This window comes from Andrena cerasifolii, chromosome 2 (assembly GCF_050908995.1).
Source record: "Andrena cerasifolii isolate SP2316 chromosome 2, iyAndCera1_principal, whole genome shotgun sequence".
Taxonomy (NCBI): domain Eukaryota; kingdom Metazoa; phylum Arthropoda; class Insecta; order Hymenoptera; family Andrenidae; genus Andrena; species Andrena cerasifolii.
The window spans coordinates 25,757,802-25,776,736 of record NC_135119.1 but is presented as its reverse complement, the minus strand read 5'-3'; the positions used below and the strand labels follow the sequence as shown (position 1 = coordinate 25,776,736).

Genomic DNA, 18,935 nt, shown 5'->3' with positions numbered 1-18,935 from the left:
TGTGGCTAATTATCTAGAGACGAGGTAGCGTCTCGGCGCCAAGTACATGAAAGACACCCTGTATATGTCGACTGTCGCTACCGCTATCATTTACTCGTCGCCCGGCTAATCCAACCTTACCTGAATCTTATTTCATTAATATCACATCACGCCAGCAATATTTCCTAAATTTAAAGGCATTTTTCTCATGTAAACCGCATATAAGCTTTCGAATAAGACCAAATTCAATATAATTGGTCCACGCATAACAGAGGTATCGTAATATCGTTTCATAGACCTGTCGGAAACGGTAAGATTTTTTTTCTTCTCCAAGAAAATTTTCGTCAGTATAATATGTATATACGCGTTACACGCATATCTTCAGCCAAAACGAACTAATACATGTTTCGTTCTTCACTATGCAATCCACTCCAAATTTTGACAGCTTACCGTCAAGTTATAACCAAATTAGAAAATATAATATTAAAAATTACCTGAACTCATTCCCTACTATGCAAATTATCTTTGTAAAAAGAAGAGAGATCCCCATTAAAAAAACTTCAAAAAAGTAAAAAAATTACGCCAAGTACACGAAATCAAATAACTCACAAAAAATAGAAGATAATAATAATAAATAAAAGTAAAAAGATGTGAAATCAAAATGCAAGTACATAAAGGTGCTTTCCAACTGCGCTTAAGATGACACAACTACATATACACAGCTAAAATGCTGTGTTCATACACTGTGATCATTCCATTACTCATATCGCGGGCATTTTAATTAACTCATAAAAAGAAATCCCATTTATAAACTTTGTCGTAAATTAATAGCTTTAGAAAATTAATGATATAAAACAATTGCGCCAATTATAACAATGACTATTTATACAAAAAAATGTATTAAATAATATGAAGTAGATATATTTTTATACAAATAAGTATTTTAATACGAATAAATATTTTATTCAAAATATTTATTATTTAATAATAATATTTATTATTATTATCTTCTATCTTTATTGTGATTTATTTGATTTCATGTACTTGGCGTAACTTTTTTATTTTTTGAATATTTTTATGGGGATTAATTCAACTGGAGGAAATTCTGGTAGATCCAAGCGAACGTGAATGAATCGTGCTTAATTCAATGGTCCCCAAGGGGGTAGTAATCGAGTTCGAGTAAGTTCAGTCGAACCTAAACGAATGAAATTGAATTTCCCTTTCGCAAGAACCACCCACAAACAAAAACACTCTCCTCTTTTCCAAAACGAACCCCCAGCAACCAAAGGCCTCCTCAGATTTTAATCCGTAGGACTCTGAGAAATAGTGAAGTTGACAGGCGACAACTGATTGCTTGTTCAAACCCACTTTGTAGCGTCAATTTAATTAAAAATCAATTTACTTAAAATTGAAATTTAAAAAAAATCGCTTTTTAGTATAAACATAATAAAGATTAATATAAATAATTTAGTATATACATAATAAAGATTAATATAAATAATTTCGTATAAACATAAAGATTAATAAAGATTAATTATTAAAAACAATCGATTTTTTCTCAAGCCGGGGAGGACAACTAGCTCCCTTTGCCCTCACCCCGCAGACGCCCACGCAACCGCGAGGCAACGACAGACGGCGGCAAAAAGAGGGCTCATTAAACGCCTCGCGCCGTGATAAATCTCGATCCGCGGATGCCGATTAAAGCGACGTAGCGAAGAAGAACGGGGGCGCCGATAAAAGCGGGCTGCGAAGGTGGTCGGCAGAGATGCACGAGGGTCGGCGTTTTTCACGGCATCGCGACGGGTGGAAACAAAAAGCACGGAGACGCGTATAAAAACGGGGGAAGCGAATCAGCGGGCGAAAAGGAAAAAAGGTATCGGCAGGGTGCGAAAGAAACGCTTCGAGCTAGCTTCGATCGCTAGCGGCTCGCATATATCGCTAATTAAAATCTGTCGCGTGTGCTATGCATACAGCGCGAGCAAGAAAAAATCGACAGGCCGGGGAGGAGGGACGGGGGAGGTAGTCCAGCATCATCGAAAACAGGGGAAACGGTGGAGGTTGTCGCGGGGGCGGGTAGGGGGGGGGGCAAGAAACGAGAACGAAAACGTTGAAATCGCGCTAACGAGAGGATTCGTTATTGGACGAAGCCTGAATATAAAGAACTGTCGTTATCGCGCCTCCGCCGTGTCCCTGGGGCGCGATATAAAACGCGCACGGATATGTGGGGGTGGGTGGAGGCTCGGTCAGCTTTTTAATCGAGTTCCTGTGCCGTCTCGTGGCGCGCGTTGCAAATGCAAATGCACCCCGGGTATCGGTCAGTTATTAGGAGCCAGCTTTTCCCCCGTTTCCTTCTGCACGTGTTTGCACGGACACTGGGCATGCGACGGAGAAAGGTTTTGGATGCCTTTTTAACAAGTAAGGAAAATTGAAGGGTCGGATGCAATAAGGGGACTAGCGCTCTAATATTATTACATTTGTTAACATAAGATTGTTATGCATACATTTTACGGCTTCGCTAGAGTTTCCTGAAGTTATGTTTTAAGTTTCATAACGATCCATTAATATTTACTCAAGTTATCGCAGTTTGTGTTTAAAGAAATAATAATTTTGGACGATGAAAAATTTGTTGTTCGTAATTTTTAGCTCGAATAGTAATGCTTGGATAAACAAACTATAAGTAGAAAAAATGTGTGTCGTGACGAGCTTTACAACGCTATATTTTTTTAAATTCAGTTTAACAACATTTAATTTTCCAATCTTTCTTAGCGATTGCACAATAATTTTTCCCATTTTCCCATTCAATTGGGTGCTACAGAGTACTCTGAATTTCTGTGGCTTTGATTTTTTAAGCGGAGTAAGGATTTTTTTAAGTTAGTTGAATTTGGGGGTGAATTAAGGTGCAGGTATGGCTGACAGGAAGTTTGAGATGCGGAGCGGCGAATTGTTAAGGTTTCGGCGTGCAATTAGTGTTTCAGAGTTTGCCTAGCTCTAAACGACGTAAAGTGAGCGTGGCTGGGAAACGGGTTGAAGAGAGCTAATTGGCCAGAACGATCTTTTATGAAGAAACTACTCTTTTGCGACGTGCCTTTCCTTTTGAATATTGTACCCTTGAATGCAGTGCACTACGTTGAAGTGGAAAAATTATTTGAATTTGTATCTAGACTGACTCGCGTGGCTAATGTCCCCTGCAGCGGGGAGTACCTTATTATATTTAATATTAAAAGGGTCGTAAAATGTCAAATCCACCCGGCCACTTGCTAACATAACAGCTACACACGCTCGACTCCCATTAAATATCTCTAAAACTGCAGCGAAGCTAGCCAATCTCAGAAGCAAAATCCCTAAAACCAACCCCTAAATCCTCACCACGAAATTCGGTCCACACTTCTTCCCTGTCGATTCCCCAACCTCAAAGCAGAGGCACTCGAGGTGGACGCAAGTGTTCGGGCAGGGGTGGTTGGAATGAAATCGCTGGGCCACTTGAAGGAGCGTAAATTTCGCGTCCGGCTGACCAATACACAGCGACCCGAGGACGGTGTCCTGTGCCTCGCCGTGAAACGAGCACGGTGGCCATCGCGGGCGTTAATGTCAGCCAGGGAAAGGTCATTAGGATCCATCGGGACGGGGGCAACGACAGTTCCGCCGGCACTCAGGAGTATGTCCAGGCCCGATTGGTTTCTCCGCCGTGGTAACGAGTGGACCAATCCCGGCTGCTGCGGCAGGATGTAAGCCTGTCGCACTTTGCCGCAGCTGCGGATGTCAGGTGAGCGTTGTCGGGCCAAGGGGGAAAGTCAAGCGCACCTGGCTCGTTTATTCTGGTAATTTATACGACACCTCGTCACTTACTCGCAACTAACACCCCGGGCCCGCGGTACAGCGCGAGATCGATACATCCTTTCCACCGCCCTCTGCGACCTGTCCCAGACACAGATACGAGGCACCTGATGAAGCTGGATTCTGGGTTTTACGATCCGGACGGGATGCGGCGAGACTGTGGAGTTGGGATGTCCTGTGGAGGTTCGTACGCAATTGCGAGGCTCGTAGGTTGGTTGAAGGAAGAATTTATTGGAGAGACCCTCATTTTTGCAAGTTAGCCATTAGTAGTGATGGGAGCGAGTGTCTCGCGAGTATTTTTGTTCGGTCACTGGATTCTTAATTTCTCAGCTGATCGGTAGCTGCGAATGTATATTGAATCTGATCCCAAGGGTAAGGGGTAGTTTCACGCGAACAATTATCGAAGCAAAATATTTAGAGTGTGTCGACTATGTCGACAGTTGACAAAGCAAATCCCTCTATGCCCCAAATACGTTCCAACAATGGAGGATTAAAACGATCCTCCGTAGACACTCCGACCATATTTCCAAATTCACAAAGCCCACGCGAAAAGGTGTTAAATCATTCAACGGATGCTCGCTAGACGCACAAACTATCAATTATGCAATAAGGGAGAAAGCAGTCGCTGAAATCTTCGCACTCCCCGAGTTCTAAACAGCCGGTAGATCCTCTCCTGACAGCCCCGCGACAATCGGCGTCGTTAATGGGCGCCCACCCCCTTTTAAAGCGGCTACTCTGGTGAAACGTAAATTGCGATAAATCAACGTGATCGGTGCGAATGGATGACGGACGTGTCGGCCGGCTAAGTAGTCCGCGATGGTCGCGGCTCGACTGAAATTGGCCTTGTCGCGGCCAATCCCTGGACTGGGATCCCATGACACGAGGGTTGTCTAGAGGGTTGCCGGGGGCTTAATAATCTAGGAAAGCTCGGCTCCCGAGCCCGATAAATTATTCCCCGCCATTAGATCCCAACAGAATTATTCGATTAAATCTTGATTCAGCCGGAGCGCGATCTTCCGCGTGCATCGGGCGCGACACGTGCTATAAACGCACCCCTCTTCATCCACGATTTAGATTTTGCCAGCTCCTAGGTGTGGCTTCCCCTCACTGTTGATCAGCGCGCTTACGAGTGTCAGGGAATAATTGACAGAGCTGGCAACTCGAGTCAGCTGTTTTTAGACAGTGTTCCTGAGGGTGAATTTTGACGACCTCGCACTTTTGACCCGTGTGTGGGGTGGTTCCGAGAATAGGATAAGGGAAGGAGAGTTTCATCTAGCTTTCATCATCTTCTTTTTTTAGCAGCGTTATGGATATTCACTGTATTATTACGATATCGATGTTACTCTCGTTGTTCTTTCCCTTGTCGTTGTTCCTCGATATCGCCTGGCACCTATCGGGAATGGAGTCGAATCGTCGCCAACAATTAACCGAACTGTCGCCGACCTTCTCTCAATTAGCACGTGACACGGTGGTCGACGGTCAACCGTGTCACGTGGCCGCCGGAGTCGCTCGTATTTCATCGGATCCCAAGCCGAGGTGATCGAGTAACTCTCAATTAACGCGCGGAAAATTGGAATCGATAAGACAGGGGATGGGCAGGGGGCGAAAGTCTCCCCCCATCCTCTCCGCGCTCCTGCTCACGGAAGGGGACAGGATTTCCTTTTTTCGCTCGCGGACGACAGTTCGGCGTCTGGCGGAGTATCCAATTACAATTGGAGCCCCGCGATTCGATCGCGATATCAACTTCGTGCGCCGGAAGATAGGGGACATCCCCCGACGCTATTGTCCTCGCCGCTACACAATGGCTGCCGACGCGGACGCTTCTCGCGCCCCGTTATCTCGCGGCGCGGGCAAACTCGACGATCCTCTCCCCTTCCAGCGACGACGCCGACGCTTTTAGAAACCTGCCCACGGGGTAACGGAAATTTCCCAGCTGTTCGTCGGTTCGGGGGTTTGTATTTGTATACCGTGCGATGGTGAGGTTTGTAGAAGTTAAGAGAGAGGGTTTATCACTCGATGCTAGCCTACCATGTTTCGAAACTAGTCATCGTTGTTCCTCGTAGAAGAACCGACAGGAATATTAGGCGGTGGCGGAGTGAGGGACAGCCACTGTCCTGTCTTCGCTTTGAGCATGCGCACTGGAGAGTCCATCATTATTGCCCGGTAGGTACACTTAATTATGCTTCTCGTTTCAATTTCATCTTGGAGTCCATTATTCAGGATGTGTGTTTTTGTTGTTTTTTTTTTTGTTGGCCTTTTTTTACATTTTCTGAGGACGACTTATTGCAGGTCCTATAGGAATAGGTTTTGTAATTCCTACTTTTTTGGGAGCCACAGAAAAAATGGACCTCGGGCGGTGGGATTCGAACCCACGATCCTCGGCGCACTGGTCAGCCGCCTAACCAACTGCGCCATCGTCGACTCCGCGGTCTCTATTTTCCAGACTCCCTTTTATGGGAGTTCCTGATCCCACAATAGTCTTTCTGACCTCGTACCGCAGAATTCCATTGAAGCGGATCGCCAGCATCCTCCCCGACCATCAAACGCGTGTCCAACGCAGAGCGCAATGACTAGCGACGATCTTCTCCGCTTCTTTACAACCGATTCGTGAGCTCGGCCAAAGTATCTCGACAGGAACCGCAGCGGAAATCGCTTCGATTACATCGATCAGGCGCGATAGAGCCGCGCGGAGTAATGGAAGGAGTCGGGCCACGTTGGTTGCAGCGTCAGGTCGAGCGGGGTCGTGGCCGTTGTCGTTTGGGGGGAGGCTGGCCATTATTTTAATTGCTTCCATCAGGGCGAACGAGCCGCCGGGACAACTCCGTGGAGACGTTGCGGGATGCTAGGACACGCGGGGGCCGACGTGGTACCCTGCGGTTCACGCACACTTTCCCACGACCACCGATGCCCACGAAAGGAAACTGGCTGAAGTATTATCTTAATTAGAATTGTAACCGCCATTAAGCCCGGCTGGTCGAGAGTGTCTTCGCCGCCACTTTTGGTCCCTGCTCCTCGCTGCTTTCTCCTCTCGACTCCGGTAATCATTCGATCCTTGTTCCAAGCTCGGGAATACATCGGAACACGAGTAATGAAAATTTCCAGCTGTTTATACGTTGGGACATTCCATGCGAACTCGGAGAGATGTCGGAGTAAATTTTCGTAGATTGCTGAAATTTGAATATGTCGTAGGCTTTAGTGATATCTAAACGTACCTAAAAGGATTTTTCGAAATTTTGAAAAATGTCGATTTTACAGCTGTTTGAAGTTAAGTGCTAACTTTTTTTCAATACATTATAGCTATGGAAGTAGTAAACGGATGGAGATGAGCTTTACGGTGCTTATAGAGAAGACATTGCGGTTTTAAGAAAAAATTATTTCAGTTTAAAAAAAATAAAATTTGAACCATTTTTGTGCAATCGTTACTTTCTCGAGGCCTTCTCGTCCAAGTGGACGTAATCCTCTTGCTAGTGCGTGGCTGACCACCATCTTAAAAATTATCTCGAAAGTTGGATGAATTAGCAGCGACAAGGTCCGACCGGGGGAATATTAATGCTAGACACGGTCGATTTGCATCGTCGGAATTATTCATCGGCCTTAATGCGTCTCGAGGCGATTGAAAATTTTCGCAGGGGACTTTTAATGGCCACGCTATTGGCTCAAGACGCCGGTCTCGGGGACTAAGACCTGCTAATAGCCAACTTTCCGTGGCATCGCTGAATAATTGGTCACTTATAATGAGGCTCGAATAATAAGCGGCCTGCAGTGAATTATGGACCGAGTTTTTTTTTCTCGTTTTTGTAGAACTGCCTGATAAATAATGGATCGGCAGAGTCGTGCAGAGGGTTGTTGCTGGGCTTCAGGGGCAGCGGATCTGGGACGGGCTGATTGTTGAGGAATTTCGGAGTGGAGGATTGTTATAGTGGGGTTTGCTCAGTGTCCGATAGTTCGGAAGTTGCGGCGAAGTGTGCGAGAGTGTATCTAGTAGAATTTGGTTCTTCGGTTGATTGGATTGTGTTTGCAGGTGATTAAAGGCGAATTAAAGATGATTAAAGATGAATTTCCTTTTGCATTGATATTTATCCACTGATTTCTAAGTGACGAGGAAAGAAGAAACCAACAAATATTAGAAATTAATGATGAAGAAAAAAGAAATAGGATTTCCACAGCATCTATTTAGTTCAATTCCTGAACACAGTAGTTTACTTCCCCAGAATTCGAAAGAAAAGTCCGTAGAGTCCTTGGAGCGCCAAGAAAGATTAAAGAATTCTGGAAAAAACGCGTCACGCGAAATTAATTATTACCGCGATCAATAAGCTGATTTCCTGCCGAGAATATGAGACACCGTGAATCTGGCGAGGAATATCGGTCGCTGGGATCGCGGGTCGAAAGCTGTGCATCATATCGTGAGCGAATTACGTCGAATTAAAGTCACGATAAAGCACAGTGTTTCGGCGCGGAGTTTCCATTTCGATCGCATTTGCATGAGCGTTCCCCCCTCGTTATCTCGGTCGAACCGATCACGCAAATGGCCCCCTTCTGCGCCCTACCACCGTACTCGATCTCAGGGGGGAGGGTTGAACGACCGGATAAAACGAGAGCCGAAAGAAAACGCGCGGAAACCGCTTCCCATCGCCAGGGGGATCTCCGATCCGTGGAATACATTGTGGCTCTCGAAATGAAATTGTCCTTTCCTATCGTCCATCTGACTCCCCCCTCGCCTTTGTCTGTTTCCCTATCGCTTTCTTCTTCCCTCGGTCTCATCCTCTTCGATTCTTTCGACTTTTGCTTTGCTCTAATATCCCTATTGCCTTTCATCTTCTTCAGTTCTAGCTTTTTCAAACGTAACATTCTTTCTTTACCTTTTCTGGGTTCTTGGTCTTTTTAATCCATTTATTCGTTGTCCTAATCACTCGCGGTGTTTCTTGTGAGTAGTATACTGTCTCCTGTGTTTCTTTTAAGATGAATGTCCCAATTTCTGCTCATTTAAGAGGTAACTCGTCATAAAGAAGGTGAAAAAAATTTGTTTGCGAGCAAAATTTGCAGAGTAATTGATTAATTCTTTAATAATAAAACAATCAATTCAAAACTATTTAAGAAATATATTTCAAAATGTTTAACTATTACTAATTTGTAATTAAATATATAATGCTCTAAATGTTCATATTTCTGCTCATGAAAAATAGCGATGTATGTTATTTTATTGCAACTATAGTACAGACGTAACGCAAATAATAATAAGAAAGATACGAAATGAGCAGAAATGAGGACATGAGCAGAAATTGGGACATTCACCTTAGCAGCTGTAAATTGTTTACGGATCAGTCGGTTCATAGTTTCTGTTTTGCCTTTACTCGCTTCATTTTCAGTTTTTCCTCTGCACCTTTTACTTTTCTATCCATCCACGCTGCTTCCTATACTCTCCCCTGTATGTTCTTTGCTTCCACTACTCTCCCTTCTCCCTGCTCCGCTTCCCCTACTCTGTTCCCTCTACTCTCCCCTCTACCTACTCCGTCTTCTCTACTCCCTCCTCCATGTATTCTGCTTCCTCTCCACCCAGTCTACTCCCATCTACATTCCCTTCCACTACTCGTCCTCCGCTACCTATCCTTCCCTTCCACCACTACCATTCCCTTCTAATCCACCCCACTCATCCCACTAATCCCTCAAGCTTTGAGCAATATCCCTCCAAATTCCTCGAAAACAAAACACACTAAAATAACCCCCCAAATCTATAACACACAAACTTACATCCAACGATCTCCGTTCACACACCAACCTGAAATCCCACTTAAACACCGCTGCAAGAGAAGTGACCGTCTAGAAGCGTCCAGGGTACGCAAAAACGTCGAGGCGCGCCAAGGATTCGAGTTACACAGGCGACCCCTGTGGCACGCGGGCAAAAAGAGGTCTCGAAAGGAATATCGCAGGGGAATTAATCGAGTCCCGTTGAATATCTGCATGCGAGCCACGCACGCGCCTCTCCCATAGGACGACGTATTATTACGTCCAGGAAGGGATGGCCCGGGTCCCCTGCCGGCTCCTCCGCGCGCTAGAACGATCTTCGCGAATTATCTCTGTCCCTGCTGGCGGGGGTTGGGAAGCCGGGGGATGGCACCGACGGTTGGTCGTTATCTACGGCAGGCAGTTATTGCCTATTGCGCCCAGTGCCCGGCAAAATGGAGAACAGGACTGAATAATTCCCTCGTCATCTTGCCAAGTCCTTTGTATTTCTCTTTAAACCCCGGAAACGAAGGGCGGAGGGTACACCGGGGATCATCGGTCTTTGTTGGAGAACGCGATCGCGATTGGACGGGGGGCGAATGTGAACATGGAGCGAAGCGTCTGGGATCGCTAAATCGTTCCAACGACACTGAGGGATGTTGCTCTCGGCCATGTGCCGAGGATATCGCAGAATAGCTGGAAATGAGTGTTGGATGAGTGATGATGGGGGGGTGTGAAGGATGAATCGTGTGACTTGTTCAGCTTCATCTTAGATTCTACTTTTCTTGGGTCATTTAGTTCAGAAGGGTCGTCTAACAGTGTTTTGATACAATGATACCGGTGTACCAAGCAATAGTCTTTATATAGAGCAGCGAAGTCCAGGAGGGCGGTCCGAGGACGCTAGCATCCATAGCGTCTTCAGCGTGCTGCGTGGAAGGAGGTGCTCGAAGCCAACGAAGCGGCGGACATGCAACGGATATGGGAAACTCTAGTAACTGATTTCATTGGCTAAAGTATTCACTTATACATTATACTTTTTAACTGAAGTGAATAAATATTCGTTAATTTAAATAGATCAAGAACGATTACATTGGTTCAAAATATACAACTGAGATTCTATAAGCACAGTGAGGACCTGAGAATGTTTCAAGAGAAAGTAGAAATGGGGGTTATTTGGCGCGTGCAAAGAGCAGTTATGCTTTCCACCAATCAGATCACGAAAATTGTGGATCACTGTTCTGCCTGCACCAATCAGAAGCGATCACGAAAATCACGGATCACTGTGAAAAATCACCGTGATTGAGAACGAACGTGATCGGATCACTCGTGATTCACAAATCACGGTTCTAGCCAACACTACGTGTGGTCTTGCACGTAGAAGACACTGTGGATGCTAGCGTCCTTGGACCGCCCACCTGGACTTCGCTGATACAGAGATAGTGGGTAGTCTTTGTTTGCTAGCCTCTTAATTATATCAAACCTCGAATGTAGTTCGTGCCTATCCCCACTACCTCTCACCTCTCTCTGGGCCTGCGCATTGGAGACCTCACTCTTCCTCCGGGTACTCGTAACCTATGACTTATAGTATGCTTTATCAGTCGAACACACGACCTTATTTAATTATTTTTTTTACAATTTGTAACGTTTTTAATATGTAGGATAGAATTACTCTTCTGTCAAACATGCGAACGTTGACATAGCAATGCATCCCGAGCGAATGTCGGCGACCAGTTTCAATTTCGTTCGACTGCAACAAAGTTTCGTGATCAGCGAGAAGAGTTATCGCTTCCGAGGATCCCGCAACGCGGCAACTTTCCGCCTAAAAGTTTTCAAGTTAAATTACTGGCGAAAGCAGGAAGTCTATCTTCTTAACAATACCGCGCGTTGCGCTGCAAGACGTCGGGGGAGACTCTCGTGTTCAAACTGTTCAATTTTCAGCTGCCTGACCGCTGGAAAGTTCGCGTGCTGCATGATTCCCGAAACCGGCAACTTTTCTGCCCCGTTTTGCCTATTCCAACCCCCGTTCCTTTGGATATCAGGTCGCCTTTCAAGCATACTACTATCGCCATCGAGCTTCCGGTAAGGTGAATGTCCCAATTTCTGCTCATTTAAGAGGCTAAACGTCATAAAGAAGGGGTAAAAAATTTGTTTGCGATCATAATTTGTAGAGTAATTGATTAATTCTTTAATAATAAATCAACCAATTGAAAAACTATTTAAGAAAGATATTTCAAGATGTTTAACTGTTAGTAATTTGTAATTAAATATAATGCTTGAAATGTCCGTATTCCTGCTCACGAAAAATAGCGATGTATGTATTTTTACTCACCATTTGTACCATTTTTTTTTTGAATACGAAATGAGCAGCAATGGGGACATGAGCAGAAATTGGGACATTCACCTTATGTTGAAATGCAGAGGATTTACGTGGGTCGTTAGAATATCTACAGCAACCTTTTTTTGTCAACTAAATTCCGATTTATAATACCACTCAAAATACTATTTATTTAAAAGTCCAAAGATCTACCATCCAGTTAAATAACACAACTGTCAATAATATTGTCTTTCATTAAACAAATTCAATTCACAAACAGCCATTAGCAACCCTTTAATCCCCCTAGAGTACTATTACCCTAAAACTCCAAATATCTACCACCCAATTAAATAACACGACGGCCAATAATATTGTATTCCATCAAACAAATTCTATTTACAAAACAACCATTAGCACTCTGTCAATAACATTGTCTTTCATTAAACAAATTCGATTTACCAACCCCCATTAGCACACCCTTAATCCGCCTAGAGTACTATCCGCCAAAAAATCCAAATATCTACCACCCAATTAAATAACACAACTGTGAATAATATTATCACTTCATCGAATAAATTCTGTTTACAAAACCCCCTTAGTACCACCCCCATTAATCTCCCCCTGGAGTACTATTCACCTAGGAGTCTAAATATCTACCACCCAATTTCATCAAATAATATAACCACTCCTTAAACCCCCAAGAATTCTAACTTCTTTAAAAAAATACTTCATTATTTCCTCACGCAGAATCCCGCGCATCAGCAAATCGCGTAAACGAATAAACCACGTGCAATATCTCCCCTTCAGCTCCTTTCACCCCTAAATTTATATAAGCACGTAAACTCGCGAGAAAGTGGCGCGAAATGAAACGGCGGTTGTCCGAAGCGTCGTGGGAAAAATGATAACAGTGGGTGTGGGGATGGGGGTGGGCGCTGCTTGAATCACGAGGAACATCTGGTGGATTACAGCGAGAGGGAGAGGGAGGGCAGAGGGATGGACGTTTGCAACCCCTTTCCACACCGAGCGGAAGATTAAATTAAAAAGCATCCGGGACGTCGTTTCTGCAGGCTCCTCCCCCTCCCCTCTCAGCAGCGCGGCTGAATTTCCTAAATTTATTAAAGGGTAATCACCGCGGGTGAGTATAAATCAGCGTTCTCCTCGGTCGCGACCAGCCGCGTTAATTAAGCATCGAGCCGAATTGTCCGCTTAATTATTGCGTGGCGTTAATTGGAAACGTAGTAGGAATCGGGGGTTGGTGGAATTTTGTTTAGCAAACTGAAATCCACGGGCTGCAGGTAACTCGAAAGTGAAGGAGGAAGAGAGGGGGAGACAGACGTTGTCGGTCTGTTTTACTTTCCGTCGAACCGCTTCATTTCGCACACCGAATACCCCAAGCAGGGGATCCAGGTAGCTCCGGCTCCAAAACTTCATGTATAAACAAGTCTCCATTGTGTTTACACATTCTGCGTGGTCTGTGCGGGAAACTCCTATGGGCGTTGGGCGAGTGTGGTCGGCAAATGGGACTGAGGGACTTCCGCACGTGGTGTATGGTTAACGTCTCGATCTGTGTATTTGATGGATTAAGACTCTCAGAGTGTAGAAGTGTGATTAAATAAGTGCAGCTTTAGGATAATTGGCCAAGAACACATTTGGTGGCTAGCATCCTTAGGAAGGGGAGGAGAATTAGGTACTATATCTCTGCAGAATCCCCAATTTTGGACACAGTACAAGTCTCTGATAATAGAAAGCTATTATAAGGATTCCCAAGTTAATTTGTATCTGAAGGAACCCTCGAAGTGGGGATAAATACCAAGGCAGGCTTTAGACTCGATGTTGGGAAGAAGGCTCGATCAAGGGTGTCTCGTTGTTTCAGGAACGTGGAGGGGTACGCGAAGGAACACGAGGAGGCGTCCAGGAACATCCAGCAGTACCTGTCGAACCCGATCAACGCCTACTTGCTGGTGAAACGGCTGACCACCGACTGGAAACGCGTCGAGGATCTGATAACCCAGGACGTGGGCAAGTCTTTCGTCGCGAACATCACCACCTCGCGGAACGACCTTAAATTCCCAACCGACGAGGACCTCAATGGCGCGGCCGTCGCTCTGATGAGGCTCCAGGACACCTACAAGCTGGAGACCGCGCAGGTCGCCAGGGGCGTGCTGAATGGGGTCCAGTACAGCACTGGCTTGACTGGTTCGTATTACTTTTGCTTTTTTGTTGTGGAAGCAGAATGGTCTGGTTGAGATTTCATGAGTTTGTCGAGCTTTGAAATGAAACTCACAGCTGTTCAACAATTTTGAACGCTTAACTGCCCCCAAACAAATATTGGGAAATACTGGAACGATAGTTCCGATGCTTTGCAGAAACTTTAAACGCGAAAATGCACGCCAAAGCCATGCGACACGTAGGAGTCTTATACTATTTTTCTCTGTGCTTAATATTCAACCCAAAATACGCTTCTTCATCCTCGGAACCTACTACTTCTTGTCCCTCGAAAAGAAATCTGCTCCAACCCAACCCTGTGCCATAACACCTCCCATAAAACTACTACAATTAAAAACACTTCTTCACAATCACCCACGCAAGAAACTGAAAGCAAAGTGTTAAAAAAAAGAACCCTCAATCATACCTCACGCTTCACCCCCCTCGACGCAAATCTCCAAAAGTAGTGGCGTTTAAACAACGTTAATTTCCTCTTCCTGTGCCAAATGATGCATTCGAGTGAGTCGCAAAAAAGGAAACACGCCAAACGGAAAAAGCATACGGGGAGGAACGGTTCATTACGGTCCATCTGCGCCCGGTCGGTCCAGCGGGCCAGACGAACGGAAAAGGGACGAGAATGGGAAGAAACAGGGTGCGGGGGAGGGAGCGAAAGTACGGTGCTGCGTTTTCGTCGTGAATTATTTATTCGGGTGTAACGGAACGGGCAAAACGTTGCGAATCGACAGGAATATTGACCCCCGATTGTACCTTCGCTTAAAGACCCCACGCTATGAATAATTTACGCGGTTTCCTTTATCAGCATCCTGTCCTCGTTCCAGGGGTCTCGTACCACCGATTTCCCTCCGCGGGCTTGGCGCTGCCGCAGCAATTCGCAACTTCTGATGTCGCAGCCACCTCCCCCTCCGCTCAACCCCTGGTCGCTTCTTATTACCCTCCGAGCTTTCGCTTTTTGCCGCGACAAGAAAGTGATTTTTCCACCGGCGCGATCTCCTGGCCGTTCGTGTGCATTATTCAGAGGGGAACGGAAAAGAATCGGATGAATATTGAATGGTTCGAGGAGGATCCCCATGGACTTGATTTTTTTGTGTATTGAGTAGAGTGTGTTTGGGGGAGTGGGACAATGAAGTGACTTGGAAGTAATTTGTATAATGTTTTTTTTTTACTAATAATGGAGAATTTGGGGAAATATTTTCTATACGAAGAAGTGAATTAAAAATGTCGGATCGTGGCTTTTGATACGAGGCTTCCTTCGTTTTTTTAGAAAGTCGGCTTTGGGAACTCGGAGGCAGGTATGTGCTTGGTGGAAGCGCTTGTTGGATGCCGCGTGCGCACAGTGTAACGAGTATATAGGGAAAAAAGCAATTTTCCATTAAGATACAGTTATTTACATGTAATTGACATGATATTCATATTTATACGCAAAAAAATAATTTTTAACATAAAATAATTCATTAAAATGTATTTTTGAACATAATAAAAGTAAAACAAATACAAAAATATATTTTTTAAATACATTTAAACACAAATTTTTAATTATTCATTCTTATACATCTTCATCACTATCAGTTAAATCTGTAGGAATTCGAAGCTTAGTGTCTTAAAAATAAATATTCTAGCACAGATTTGTCTAGTTTTTCGTATTATTATTTGTATTTTTTCTTATGAGGGAACACTCGGGGATAAAATTTATACGAAATTAAAGGGCATAAAAGGAACTAATTGTAGTAAAAAAAATGAAATAACCAATATGTTTCGTTTTTGATAATTCTCTCCAGAATTTAGAAGATGCGACGAAAAAAGTAATAATTTGAAAAAATTCCCCAAATCAGCGATTCTCGACCTTATTCTGCGATCTTTAAACGTTTGTAGCTCGGAGCAACGTTAACCGATTTTGAGGAAATTTTAGGCACGTATACAACTTACTGCAACCTACAAACGTTTTTTTTTTTAATTTTCATTACAAGCTTACAAAAAAAAGTTTAAAAATCGACCTTTACTATTCTTTTCGCTATTCCAACCAAATACATTTTTTTTCAAAACGACGAAACGCGTCAGTCAGCAAACTAATCCTTCTAGCTTCTCAAAAAAACTCAAGTTGTTTGGACCAATTCTAAAAAAGTTATGCGATTTTAAAAAGTGTCCGAATATTAATGCGAGCCACTGTATACAACTCAAATATCTTTTCCACCAGATTCCAAAGGAACGCATGAACCAACAAGTAATTATAAGACAGAAACACCATATTTAGAAACCACCAGTCTCAACAATTCCCTTTCAAACTTCCCTGCAGCAACGCAAAGCTCCCGTCCCTTGCCCAAGCACTGTTTCACCGAGACAAATGTTTCCAGCCCGCGTCAATGGATCCTCTAACAGTTAACTGCTCGGAACGGGGCGAGGACGCGATACGATTCGCGGAGTCGGAAAACTTTCTCATTAGATAAACGGAAAAGGCGGGGAGGGCCGGGTGCCTCGCCTTTGTGGCTCGCGAAAAACGCGAAGAAATTAATTAACGAAGCAAGTTTCGCCGTTGAAACCGCGCCGACGGCGAGAAGCGGCGGGACGAAGAGGGGGGGTGAAAAAAGGGGAAGAGAGCGTCGAGGAAGTTGCACGGTTCGAGGCCAGTTAGAATACATAATAAGACGGCGAAGAGGAAGCTTTAAACTTTCGCTGGAACTTCCCATCCCGCGGGATCGTTCGATTCCGAGCGGATACAAGGGAGTCCGGGAAACGCGGCAGCCTTCCGTCCGCGTTTTTCAATTTTAACTTTCAAATTTTTAACGCCTCGCGCCCCCCCCCCCCCCCCTGTCCCACCTATCGGCGCGACAGTTATTACGAATGTAATTATGATAATGGCATCATGAATTATACACGGTGGGCTCAGAGTCGCGGGACAATCAGGAACTGGGGCGAGGATGTTCATGGGAAAACAGGTCGGAATCGTGGAATATATTCTCTTCGTCGGGGAACTTTAGTTTCGCGGGGGAGTCGAACTTTAAAATTCGGTCAAATGATGGACCATATTTCTGGCGAACTTATAACGAATATTTACTGCTCACCGTTTTCATTCTTCTTCGCGAAATAAATTGATCCTGTTTTTGTTTCTAACTAGCATCCCCTATCTCGGCTTCGACGAATTCATGTTTATTAGAATTAATATCTTTTAAAGAAATTAAGTATCTTGAAAAAAGCTTGATTTCTTCCTAATATTTCGGAAAAGATAACATTCTTGGTATAATGATTTTCTGACTTTAGGATGAATTGTTGTTGCGCATCACCTGCCGGAGCAATGATGGCAAATATTATCCATCGCTCCTATTTGAACTTCTCCTAAGTTAACATACCTAGTTAATTCCTGGATCATAATTCTTCAGTGCAAACCTTCCGGTAACATTCACTCTTATAAGTCCAGGATTTACCAGTGTATCTTAATATATAAAGCAGAAAAAAGTGTTTGTGTGTTTGTCTGTCGCCTAAAAACATTCGAACGGTAAACTCAGGGGTCACGAAATTTCTTCCAGTTCATTATACCTACCTAATCCAGATGAACGTGGTTATTTTCACAAAAAGATAAATAAATAAAAAACAATTTTTTTATAAAATCAGAATCTAAATTTCGGGTGAAGCTGAATAGCAAAGCTAGTATTGCATACTGTCGAGCAGGAGTGGATGGTTTTGACAGATTTGATCGCACCCGGGGTAATCCACTTCTCTAGCGAGAAAGCGCGCGAAAAGCTTTGCCATCTGGTGGTGACATGACGGTACTGCTGCGGGCCGAATATGCGCATGCGCGCGCGAAGTAGACTGTCGTAAACACGGGTCACGTGGTCTGCAAAACAGCCGTACACATGAAATGTTTACGCATAAATTACACGTTAATAACGCGTTTCTGAGACATGTTACAAATCCTATGTCCATCCTAGAGTATGCAGAAATAACGTGTTAAAATTTGAGGAAGATCGGTTCAATAGATCTTGAGTTTTGCGCGAACATAAAAATCGGCTCTCTCTTTATATAATAGTATTGAATATAGATTATAAAATTAAACTTTTCGCCAAGACAATTCCTCCTATTTTTAACCCCACCCTGTGTATCCCATCGTATTACCCGAACCGAAGAAAGATCGTCCACGCGGCATTGCGGAAGGAGAAGAATTCGTAGCAACTTTCCGATCGCGAAGCTCTCGAACAAGATCGTGACTCGTTTCATTTTATTTCACAGCCAGCGATTGCTTCGAGCTCGGACGGCAGTCTTATCACAACCGCGATTACTACCACACGGTGCTGTGGATGCAGGAGGCCATGGACCGCCTTCAGGAGGAGCAGAACGCGACCACCACGTCCAAGCCGGACATACTGGAGTACTTGGCATTCTCGACGTACATGCAAGGTTACCATTGTTCTCAAACTTGAACCATAACCAACCCCTGCGAAACAAGCGCGTCCGACAAATTGCACGAACGATTCGTTTCGCCGGCCACGCGCGTCGGAATAATTCGCTCGGAAAATTAGAAGAGATTTGCGAGGCAGCGGGGCGGCGAAAAATGTCCCGCCAGCTCGTTAAACTCGCGCGTTGTAAATTAGAAACTAAATTACTCACGTGTCCGCGGTAACAAAGTTCGCAAATTCTCTGCAGCTTTATTTCTCCCTTCCCGTTTAAATGCGCCCGTGGAGAATCGTGTTGTACACTTAGCAGCAGAAATATAGCGCGGTTGTAAATCCTACCGCCAAGTTGCTTGGATCTCCACAGATCGAAGAACTCAGCGCGCCATTTTAAGGGTTCCTTTACTCGTCAATGGGATCGGTGGAAGATGAATGAAAAATGCGATGGATGCTCGGTACGACCCTAAGTGTGGCGTGTTTAC

The 18,935-nt window shown here is 44.5% G+C and overlaps 1 protein-coding gene across 4 annotated transcripts in view; it reads left to right on the top strand.

The window, feature by feature from the left end:
* Positions 1–18,935, top strand: part of Ph4alphaefb (prolyl 4-hydroxylase subunit alpha-1) — a 216,296-nt gene that overhangs the window by 192,950 nt on the left and 4,411 nt on the right. For all 4 annotated transcript variants that reach the window (XM_076830978.1, XM_076830979.1, XM_076830980.1 and 1 more), the window contains 2 exons: positions 13,722–14,044; positions 18,293–18,460. In XM_076830978.1, the coding sequence (XP_076687093.1) occupies positions 13,722–14,044; positions 18,293–18,460 (491 nt within the window). The remainder of the gene's footprint in view (positions 1–13,721; positions 14,045–18,292; positions 18,461–18,935) is intronic.